Source organism: Camelus bactrianus, chromosome 2 (assembly GCF_048773025.1).
Source record: "Camelus bactrianus isolate YW-2024 breed Bactrian camel chromosome 2, ASM4877302v1, whole genome shotgun sequence".
In the NCBI taxonomy this organism is placed as follows: Eukaryota; Metazoa; Chordata; class Mammalia; order Artiodactyla; family Camelidae; genus Camelus; species Camelus bactrianus.
The window spans coordinates 25,198,449-25,210,965 of NC_133540.1; the positions used below are offsets into that span (position 1 = coordinate 25,198,449).

General features: G+C 34.5%; 1 protein-coding gene and 1 pseudogene across 2 annotated transcripts in view; both read left to right on the forward strand.

Annotated features, from left to right (window-relative positions):
• TLL1 (tolloid like 1) overlaps nt 1–12,517 on the forward strand; it is a 183,383-nt gene that overhangs the window by 80,533 nt on the left and 90,333 nt on the right. The window contains exons 3-6 of one of the 2 annotated variants that reach the window (XM_074377000.1): nt 2,414–2,494; nt 4,023–4,175; nt 4,688–4,805; nt 10,685–10,863. In XM_074377000.1, coding sequence (XP_074233101.1) covers nt 2,414–2,494; nt 4,023–4,175; nt 4,688–4,805; nt 10,685–10,863 — 531 coding nt within the window. The other variant, XM_045505533.2, reaches the window with a different exon arrangement.
• Nucleotides 6,341–6,433, forward strand: LOC123612351 (U6 spliceosomal RNA; annotated as a pseudogene).

A 12,517-nucleotide genomic window follows, 5' to 3' on the forward strand; every position in this document is an offset into this window, starting at 1 on the left:
ATCGAACTTAAGGAAGTGATTTTAAATAATACATTACTTAAAAATAATATGCTTTAGCCTTAGTTATAGTGAAAAGTATGAGCCATGAAAGGCTTTTCTAAAACAGAGACCAAATATAGGAGGAAAGCTGCTTTGCAGTGTAATCACAGACAGCACATTCCTGTAGGATGTGTTTATCGACAGACTCTTCAACCACACTTAACACTGACACAGAGACAGTGGATTTGGGACAACAAAGTAATGATACAACTCAACAAAAGCTTAGACTTACCATGCTCCATTTTTAGTCTTTATTAAAACTGGTTAGATTCAAGCTTTATTCAAGACTTTTCTTTAAGTCATTTTCCTCTCTTTGTACTAGGGGCATTTATTTTCTGTGATTTAGAACATTTTAGTACTATATAATTTTGTCATTTCATTTATAGTTAAGCTCTGAAAGTGTAATATTTGGAAGAAAATACCATTATTTTAGATAAATAGCATAAAATAAGATTACACTATCAATCATTAAAAAACATATATTATATATATATATATATGAATATTATGTATTTCAAAGTATTTTGCACTATTCAGTTGGATTTCAATCATTGTAGAAGTAGTCAGTTAGCTTTTTCCTGCTCTATCTTTTCCCTTCCTTGGTAGTTTGTGTTGAACTGACTATATTTTTTATTTCAAAATGTGTTGTCTTTCCCATAAATATTTATTTGGTTTGTATATTTTCATTTTGGAATTTTTAGGATATGTGAGAAATAATCATCTATGAATTTTCTTTTTTTCTATTTCAATGAACTACCTACACAAAATTTTATTTCAATTGCTATAAAATTATTCAAAATTACTAAACTATTAAAAACATTATTGTCTTTGATAGTCTTGAAATGTTTTCTCTAGTCTATAATTACTCTTATCCTTAAAATCACCTTAATATTAACTAAGACATTTCTTTTTTCCTCAGGATTAGCCTCATTCTATAGTTATTTATATGTGTTTCAGGCCTAATTTGCTATATAATTTTTACACAATGGTCATTTCAAATCCATTTTTACCATCCTTTAAAAATGTTTCTTGTAACTACTTAGGAATGAATACATTTAAGTATTACCTCATCTTTCTAAAATGTTCAATGAAAAAATTTCAAAAGCTTTTCTCAAGGGGCACAGAAAAAATGTGACTGTGTAATGCACATAATTAAGCAGATTATCAGTTAGGGAACAAGCACTCTGACTTAATTGCCTTATAAGGACTTAATTGATTTTTCCTATGAGGCTCATATGGTGATAATTTTTATTATTGTTTTTCATTAGCGTCAATCTAGGTAATTAAGTTTCAGTATTAAAGGCAGAAAGGATATTGGAAGGAAATAGCTCAAAGTGTAGGAACAATTCGTCGTTTCTGTGAATTTCTGGTCCTCTTCCATAGTGTCCACACGCTCATGAACCACTTGTTCTGACATCATTAGTGATCATATTAGTTATCCGCTCAATGATACCTCTTTATTATTTGCCAATCAATCAAAAATTCAAGGGGAATGCAAAACAGGAGATAAAATTTGAGGCATTTTATTAAAGCCCTGGAATGAGAATTAAAAAGAGTTGGATTTTCATCAAATGATCTACTTTCTAATTATGACTTTGTTCTTAAAATTACAAGAAGACACATTTTCTTATCCCCACTCTTTCCTCTACTTTTTGAGCTATAAAATTCTCTACATCTTTTTAAATAATTTTTGCAAATTGCATAGTGTAACAATGTATTTTGCAGCCAGACATCCTTTGGAATCTCACCTTGTGACTTTTTTCTAATTAGATATTATTGGTTTTTATAAATTACAGAAGCTAATTTTCAAAATTTATTTGAATATGTTATAAAACATCATATGCTTTTAGAAATCGAAGCCTTGGAGCAAAACTTGCACTATACACTTGCTCTTTTTTTCCCCAGTTTCATTGAGGAGTAATTGACATACAGCATGCTCTTCTAATGTTTTTATTCCCATTTGCCGATTTGGTATCTGAAAACTTTTAGTTCACACTGGGGAGGTAGCTGGAACGCACTCCACAGGGCAGAACAACTTGCTGTCATCCTATACAATACTATGCGATGTCAAGGTCACAGTGAAGAAAAATGTTTGAAATTGTCAATAGATGACTCAATTGCCACGATGCCCAAATAAAGTCATTTAGATTGCTCTCTGGGTCTCTCCTACCCCCCTAGTTTTAGTTGCTAAAATTTGTTATTGTAGAATTTTTAACCCTTTTCCAAGACTTAAGGATATTCATGACTCTAACCCTGTAAGACCACATACAAAGAGATGTCCAAAGAAGAATCAATGTGGCCTATTCCTATTGCTTATTTAAAAGAACTTTAATTTACAGTGAGTTTAACTTAACCATTTCCTTTATTCTTTAAGGTGGATTTGGAGACCATGGTATGTCAAAGAAACGAGGGGCCCTCTATCAACTTATAGAGAGGATAAGAAGAATTGGCGCTGGTATATCAATGTTTAAAGTTGCAGACGCTTGACTTGATGTACACTGAATATTACAGCAGTTCAGTTTGCCATTAAGATGCACAGTATGGAAAGGATATATTCTGAGAGTCCTTTATTCGTTTTTATTTTGTTAGTTGATTTTCGATGTAAGTTTTTTAGAACATAATTTGGAACATTTGAAATATTTCAACTTATTTTCAGCTTCTCCTTTTTAAAAAATTATATTAGTTGTTTATTTGATTGTTGATATTTATTTCCAGTACATTGGCTTCACACTATAGTGATTTTATCAAGCATGGAGCTACATAAATTTTAATCAAATGAAAAAATATCATGGCTGTTTGTTCTGAAATAAAATCCACTTAAATTGGCAAACTGATTAATTAGATTAAACATACTTGAAAATATTTTTGATCCTTCCAAAGATATGTATGTAGGAAACATTCAGAGGAATTGCCTTCTGGCTTCATGATTAGTTTAAAGTATTGTATTTATTAATCACTATTTGTAGATTTTAGAGGTTTTTTTTTTTAAAGTCTTCTGTTCAAAGTTCATATCCTAATATCCCTTAAATTGACTGATTATTAATAAAATACTTAAAAGTGCCTACTTTCAAGAATTAATTTTCCAAAGCAAAGATGCTTTACTCCAGGATATTAAAAAGATAGACATGTTAGGGACACACACACAGGGGGCACACATTCAATATTTGTTTTCTGAAGTGTGTGCAAGCTGTAAGATATTGATATCAGCAGTCATATATAAATAAGAAAAACAAAATCACGCAAATTTAGGAAAAATAAAACAGTAAGAAAAAATGTTACAAAAGGCTACCAAGAAAAGTTAGTAAATACTGACCCGACATTGTTGCAGAATAGACTACATTTTGTGTTGTTGGCCTGTTCACTTTCTGTGCTGATCTCTAAACCATGCTGTTGTCTGGATGTGAATCCCAGGGAAACTGGAATGGAGGTAGCCCACTGTCTCAGAATCTGAGACCATGTCTATCTTATCCTTCATTTACTGCATCTACAGTATGATATTCACAAATTTAGGCTATATTAGGGAGTATCAATTCTGATTTAAAGGATTAGGGATTTAGCAGGAGTAAGAGTTTTGAACATCATAAGACTTTTAAAAAATGTCTATTTTATTCTGATGGTGAATTTCTTAGTGATCTAATAAAGCAGAATACATAATACATGATACAAAGCAGAATACTAAATACGTGAAAGACTTTGTGCCTTACAAAGTCTACTTGACTTCTATCCACTGTTGGCTATTGTATGGAAATTCATCAAAATTTGCTCACAAAGCTTTAAGAAATAGTATTTTGACATGAATTATTTAAATATTTTAAGGCTTTTTTAAAGTATGTAATATAATTAAAGTTTTTCTTTCATGCATTTTGACTGCAGGCATATTTATATAAATATGTAAATAAGACATTTTAACTTGTCCTTTAAGAGGTAAATGATTCTCTGTCCGAGGACTTCTGTTTCACAGAATGTTTTAAATGTCACCGCAGGCTTGGAGCAAAACAACACAGTTAAGGGAAAAGTACCTCTAAAATTCTCAGGGCAAAATGAGAAAAACCGCGTTCCCAGAGCTGCTACATCAAGAACTGAACGAGTATGGCCTGGAGGTGTTATTCCTTACGTTATAGGAGGCAACTTCACTGGTAAGACATTCCCAGAGGGTCGATCTTGATTAAGAAATAATTATCATATAGGTTATGTGTATATTTTTATAGAATATTCATATATATAACATACTATTAAATCAAACTTGAGAAATACTCCATTTCCCTTAGTTGTCAGGAAGTCTTAAATTTAAAAATATATTTAGTCTTGAGTTCTAAGAATCTAAAGAGCTGTTCTGGGCTTTAAATTGAGTTTCAAATGTGCCCATCAAATCTGGAAGCTGGTTTCTTTTCAGCTCACAGGAAGAATGTATTTCTCGTTCTTGGAGCCCTGTACACACATACCTGTATGGACAGTAAGCTGGAACCTTCCAATCGTGAAGGCAGCGTCCTCTCTCCACCAGGGCTCCCTGCGGGGCTCGGGGCGGGTGTTCCTTGGATGAGGACAGTGATGGCGTCTGACCTGTGCAGACAGACTCGGGACAGAGCAGCTGCGTGCAGACTCCTCTCTGGGGAAGGCACTGTTTTATTAATGTCACACCTTTTTCCAGGCAGCCAGCGAGCCATGTTCAAGCAGGCCATGAGGCACTGGGAAAAGCACACATGTGTGACTTTCATTGAAAGAGCCGATGAGGAGAGTTACATTGTTTTCACCTACAGGCCTTGCGGGTGAGTAGAACCAGGGAATGACTTACGTAGGAGGGAGAAAGACCCATAGGTAAGATTCGTGTTTTAATATTTGCTTAGTATTTTGCCCATGAGAAAGTATCAATTTTATGTAAGAAAATATTATATTTTAAGTAAATGTATTCTTTGATCACAGACCTCTGTGCATCTGCTCCAAGTGTGTTCCGTCACCACCTCAGCTGCCTTTCCTTCTGTTCTAGCTACGTGGTGGCATTGCCAACCTCCCACTCACCTGAATTGGAAAGCTCAGTATTCTCTGTTTTAGTGATTCTGTTGTGCACCCTCTAAAATTTGCACGAAGAGTTTGTGTGGATATTCACTATGTCTTCTGGTTTCCAGTTTTGCCCCGTGCCAGCCCCCTGGTCCATTCGTGTCTTTGTCACTTTACAACTGGCGCATTCCAGCTGCTCTCCAGCCTTGCCTCGCCAATTCAGTGCCACCAGAATTATCTTAAAAAAAAATACTCATCAGAGCAAAAATACCATGCTTTTTGAGATTCCTCACTGTTTCCTCTTACAGGGGTGTTTTCTAGATTTGCTTCCTACAGAATGATAACAGTACTCTCTCCAAAACAACCATTCTGTAAGTTGTGAAAACTCTGTGTTAAATTTCAACAGATTATTTCTATAAGCAGTGTGCTAAACCTTACTGGTATTCAGCCAGTTGAAAGGAATACAGAATACAGTGTTCTCTAAACTTATTTAAAAAATGAAACACCATCCCACCCTTTTAATAGTGAAGAATGTGTATCAATAACCCAGAACACATTTTGGGAAATGCTAGCCTGATAACAAAATCTAACTTCTTTGATGTAGCATTTAAGGAATGCCATGAACTTACCACAGCTTCCATCTCCACTTCTTCTGCTGCCACATCCTCCCACAAATCCCATAATCTAGCCAAGTTACAGTAACAGCAGTTCTCCAAACAATGATGGATACTTTAAAATATTTTTCATTGTGAAAATTTTCAAGCTTGTCCCTCTGTATTTCCAGTTAATTGAAACCTATATGTAAACATCTGCATATTTAAATTTAGCCTCCATTTTTGTTTATTTGTTTGCTAAGAACATATGGTGTGCTGTCTACTCTACCCTGCATCACATCAAGAGGTACGAGTGCCTGGACCTACCACTTTAGTGACACTGTGACTGATCAGTGGATTCAGGTGGTGACCGCCAGGTCCCTGCGTTGTGCAAGTTCTCCTCATTGCAAAATCGTGCTTTTCTAATGTTCTTTTCTTTCATTCCTTCTACATTTATTAGCTGAAATTCTTCTATAGAGTAATTTTCCCTAATCAGCTACAGCTATTTGAATACCTTCTATTACAGTTCATTTAGGGAAGTAAAAATAACTGCTCAAGTCCTTTGGAGGAAATAGTTCTTGCCCTAGTGACACATATTTTGAGGGTGGGGGAAATAAGTATTTCACTAGGTATTGGGGAATTACAACATCTGGCTTTGTTTCTACCACATTTTCCCAGAACATTTAACTTAACCTAAAAAGTAATGGGTTTTGTGCTTCCTTCAGAGGCACATATATAAAATTGGAAGGATGCAGAGATTAGCATGGTCCCTGCATAAGGATTACATGCAAATTCCATATTTTTTTCTAGATTAGGAGTTTGGGATTTGCAGATACTAACTACTATATATAAAATAGATAACGAGGTCCTACTGTATAGCACAGGGAACTATATTCAATACCTTGTAATCACTGATAATGAAAAAGAATATATATATGTATCACTGAATCACTATGCTATGTACCTGAAACTAACACAACACTGTAAATCAACCGTATTTCAACAAAAAAGTAATGGGTTTTAATTTTAACCCTAAGTGACATTAAGAAAAAATACAGATGATCATTTTTCTATATATTTTTGGATAGCGCCATAATTTTTTAGCTGTGACTTATTTAAGCAATGTTTCCTTCTGAATTACTCTAATTTTAGCTTGACAAGTTTTGATTACATTTGAAGTCCCTCCTAGTTCTTTATGTGTATTTAATATTTAAAAGGCCAAAGCTAGACTGTCCTTCCTTCCTCTGGTTATCTAAAAGGAGTGGATGTAGCTCAGCTTACATATTGCTAAATATATAATGTATTCAGATCAATACATGTTTTCTCTTTCCCACTCTTCAATTTTGTAAAACGAATGCATCCAAAGCCCCAATCATTTATTACTTCATTGCTCAAATTCTGTTTGTAACAAACTCATATGCATACTCATATTGCTTTATTAACTTGACTCTTTTCAAAGTTTTCCATTTCACTTGTTTTATCCCACTAAACTAATTTTCCCTATTTACTATCATATCTTCATGTTTGTTTTTGTGACATTTTAGTTACTTGAAAGTCTTTCCTTTCTCATCGGTGGAAATCTTTCCCATATTTTATTCTCATCCATTTCTGAGCTTCCCACAGTGGGACTCTGCCCTGCAACAGCTGTCATAGCTCCATCTCCACTGTCCAAGCAAATGTCTGCCTTCGTCACTGATGAGGGCAGGGAGCGTACCTCTGTGTCCCTCGTGACACTCAGCACACTGCTTTGTAAGTAGGTGATCAGGAAAGTATTGACAATTTACACATCAGCTAATGTACATCGTGTGTAATCCTAAGATAAAAGGAGGTAAGAATTTAATGGGGTTTTGAAGAACATGTACTTCATGAATTTAGAGGTTTTAAAAAATGGCAAGAGCTCCAAGTTGTCTGACTCAGTGAGGAAGCTCAATCAAAGTGATGATAGTGAGAGGAAGTGGTAAGAAGCATTCGTCTTCCAGGTCAAAGAACTGAGGAAGGTCGCCATCCATATCAATGGCACCATTTACCACGTCTCCATATGCAGTGGAGATGTACACTAGGGCTTGTTAAATGTGATATGTTATATGCCACAGCTCTTATAAGACAAAGACCCAATACCAATTCCAACAGAGTGTTAAGTGTTTAGCTTAAAACATATCTTATTCTAGATGGCCCTCAGTATTTTGTGCAATACCAACACTCAAAGTCTTTAATAATTTAAATTAATTTTTATGAGATGTAAATACAGCATTATCATAGCAAAATAATTGTTTCATGAAATTGTGGCCAATTATGGTAATTTCAAATAAATTTAGAAGCCACGAAATGATTGGAGTGATGAGCAGGCCAAAGATCAATTCCTGTAAGAAGTATCACCCTTTTTATCATTGAAAAAAAATAACACAGGGTAAATCTGAACTGGAAAGTGAGCACCAAAACAAACCAAAATGCAACATGACTACTTAACAGTCACAAATGTACACATGAATGCTCAAAAAGCCTAATTTCAGGAATGCAACTACAGATTTAAGTATCTTTGGGCAAACCCAACTTCAATTTGTGCTCACATGACATTGTCCAGAGCAAGTCACATGACCAAACCTAGTAGGGAAGGGAAATATAATGATCTCCTAGAGAGAGGTGATGAATATTTTTGAACATTGACACAGTTTACCACACAGTCATCGGAGAATATCTAGTACAGAAGTGACGTCATCTGACTTTACGGTTTAGAAATTATCTCTGTGCTGAGAAAAGACTGCTGTGGGGAGGGCATCTTTATGCTTATAGGCAACTTTTTTTATAAGCTTTGATCCACCAATCCGAGGCCAAAGTAGGGAATAACAGGTTATGGATTACTCAGTTACTCTCTATGGCTTAGGGAGAAGTGAGGCTTCTCTAAAGATGATGAAAGTTTTTCTTGAGAGGGCAGATCAATCTTATAATGGCTAAGCTTTAAAAGCAACACCCAAATTAGAAACAAAAAATCAAAAGCCATATACAAGAAAACAGTATCAAACCTGGATGCCGTTAGAAAGAAACCAAGATAATACCTAGACATGTTTAAACCATGTTTTTATAAATTGTGCGTATCACCCTGTCATTCCAGACATAATTATATGTACATATATTTAGCTTTGTAGTCATTTGAGCACCTAGAATTCGTCTGTCCCTAGACCTGACATATGTCAGAGCTCAAACCACCACATTTTTCTTTTTTCACAGGACCATTGTAACAGTCAGTGTGAGATGTGTTTTTGATTTTCATTATGAAACCCCATCTTATTTATTGGAAATTGTTATGCGTAAAATGCTAATGAAGGATGTTTTAGATTAAATGAATTGACCATATTGCTTGACTAGCTCCTGGATTTTGATTTGCAAAGTACATTCTTCTCTGAATATATCATCAAGAATGACTCAGTGTGGGTCATTTAGCTGCCATACAATCAGTTATTTCAGTTTCATGACTATTGCTTTATGGTAGCAAATATTTCCATTTAAATCTCTCCAAAATTTTGTGTTTTGCTACATCTAATACTTTACTATGTCAGCATGTAATCAATAACTATGAATGTATAAATTAAAGTGTGCTATTAAGAAATCTACCTGGGAGCAAAAGTACAGTTCCCTATTTTTCCCTGTCCGTTTCCTCAGTTTTCTCTCTATTATTGATTTATTAAGCTTAATTAACCATCATAATAGATTCATAAATAATAAACCAAATTACTCTTTCAAATTGGCATGGGATAGGTTAAAATGCTTAGGCATTTAAAGCCTACAGAAATAACTGGAATGACAAATATTTGTATTTGTGAACAATCAACAGGACTGCCAGATGTGCTTACTCTGAAGAACGAAATTAGTGAAATTCATTTTAATCATTTGGGCAACTAATTTTGGGTAATTTTCACATTAGAAAATGTGTTTGGTGGCTGGCACCGTGATAATTCCCATCTATTCAAGACAATTACTTACTGCCCTCTATTGCTGTCTGGAGGGGTGGCCCTTAGATAAGCTATTTTAAATTAAACCCTAATTATTGAAGTTTTAGGCCTAATTTTATTTATAATTGTGATTGTAATTAGTATATTATTATACCATTTAAAGATTAAAGTGAGTGTCCCTATGTGTCCACCCTTGCGTGTGTGCACACTCTTGCACACTGACACACATGCACACACACACACAAAGTGAGTAAATGGAACTTCTGTATTGTGCATAGAAAAACATCATTGGTAAGTATAAATGTCAGTAAGTGGAGGGAAATTTGCAGGAAGACACTCTGGATGTTTCACATTCTGACAGTCCAAGAGATTCTTTCAGAAGGTGAAATGGACTGTCACACTGAATATTTGCCTGATGATTTGACACAGTCTCATAAGTCTCATAACTCTAGCAGTTGATTTTCCTTCGCCAGTCAACCATTAACCCTAGATAATTCACCTTTGAAACGAATTTTCCTTGATTGACTTCTTTTAGAAGTTTTCTTCTTTAAGGAAATTCTTCCATGAGCAGGAAAAGTAATCCCTTTTTTAATTAACAACATCTTTCACAAATTTAATTCTGTTTTTCTCAAAGAGGAAAAATAAACTTTAATTTATATTTAATACTGAAATAATGGATTATTGCCAGATAACCATATTGACAAAGTAGTTACCTAAATGATTTACATGGGTTGTGAGAATAAAAAAATGTATTAGAAATAAATGTGAGTTGATGTCTTGAGTTTAACTGTATGTGTAATAGCCATTAACTATCATAAGTATCTTATTTTCTGATTTATACTCTGAATACTCCTAAAAATTACTTAAGGCACATCTTCTAATAAATGAATTAATACAAAACCACTTCAATTGATTATTCAGAGATTCTTATCGTAGATAAATTTACCAGGATTACAAGAAATCAGTTCTATTTATTAATGAAAAACTGTTCTTCCTCTGAATGTGCTGGACTTTATAGTTCATCAGAATTTTTTATTAAAGTTTCACCCTATTGTGATTCCCTCAGCATCTTCCTGTCCTCCACCATCTGCACTTTCTGCTTTATTCCAGATGCTGCTCCTATGTAGGTCGGCGGGGAAATGGACCTCAGGCGATCTCTATTGGCAAGAACTGTGATAAATTTGGAATTGTTGTCCATGAACTGGGCCATGTGATAGGCTTTTGGCATGAACACACACGGCCAGATCGGGATAACCATGTAACTATCATAAGAGAAAACATCCAGCCAGGTGAGAGGTTTCAGAATGTGGTGGGTTTAAGGTGGACTGAATATCTTTTAATAGAACTGCACTATTTATCATGTAACTTCTTGAAAAATGTGAGCTGACTTTGTTGATATTGTCAATCAACACTTTGCGTAGTTAAAAGGTACCCACCGTGGCATTAATTTTTAAATTTTTCCTACGGAACAAATGATCTTATGCATTTTTTTAGATTCCTTTTTTTCTTAAGATTTAACTGTTTTATATCTAAACTTCTGTGCTTTCTAAGAGTAGATGTAGGCTATTGAACCATAAATTAATATGATTACATTTTCATTAAAAACTAATTAAATAAATAAACTTAATTACCTCCCCCACCAAAAAAAAAAAAAATCCTCAAAAAAAGGGAGGGGGAGGGTATAGCTCAGTGGCAGATTGTGTGCTTAGCATGCAGGAGGTCCTCGGTTCAATTCCCAGTACCTCCATTAAAAATAAACAAATAAACAAAACTAATTACCTCCACCCTCCAAAAACCAGAACAAAACAAAAAAACCACAACAAATAAAAAAAAGTATTTTTTATACTTAGTTCTGTAATTTATATTGTAGGGACTTCGAAAGGGTCAAGGGTTTGCTACAAAATGTGCTCGCTCCATAGGAATCTATATTATACCAGGAACAATTCTGGAGAAAATTCTAAGGAAGTGAGTCATTTCCAGCATAGTCCAAATATTTCCTCAAGATTTCTCCTTCAACTTTACTACTGTAAAGACAAATTTATAAGAATGTTTTCAATTGTTTTAGTAGTTCAGTAATTAATATATAATTAAAATTTAATTTTCTCTAATAGTTGGTGTGCAATAATCACCGCATTTAAAGCTTCTTATTTGTTTTACTTTTCAAAAATTCATAAAGATCTGTCCATTTCATCGCCAAAAGAAAAATCCTGTAAGGCTGTGTGTATTTCAAGTGTAAGCAAAGTAGAAATGTGTCCTTATTTCCTTATTCATGGCCAGTTTTAAGTTACAAACATTGAATTCCTTAGAATTTCCTGTGATTAACAGCATTGATCTCTTTATTTGCTCATAACATATTTGTTGCCAATTATTTATTGAGGCATCATTGGATATTGGAGAGCCTGTCACGAAAATTACAAAGGAGTGTTGGGTATGTTCATAGACATAAATGATTGCAAGTGAGTGAGAAAAGTGAGACGGAATGTGCCTTGGTGAGTCAAGGAAGATGTCATGAAGGAACTGAAATTTAGAACTAAAGGGATTCTGACTGTGCAGAGGAGTGATGGAATTTCTAAGGTGAGAAAAAAGCATGATGATCAAAGTTACAATTACGTTTAATTGAATCATTTTGTTTCATGGTGAGTTACAAGTGGAAGACTGGTTGGTAGTTACCCAGGGAGGTTAGATCAGCGGGATCTTCTACATGAGGCTAGGAAATTTAGATTTTATCCTCTAACTACTGGAGACTAGTCAGAGGATTGAAAGCAGAGCAGGTTCAGATTTTAAAAAAGCAGGAAAGAATTCAGCTGTAGGGATCATTAACTGAGAATGGGGACGTGGGGGTGGGGAGGATGAATGTGAAGTCAGGGAAACCTCTTAGAAGCTTAAATAAATAAGCCGTTTATAAGAGGTGTCTGAGTCCTTAGTTGGGGTGGTGTAGGCCAA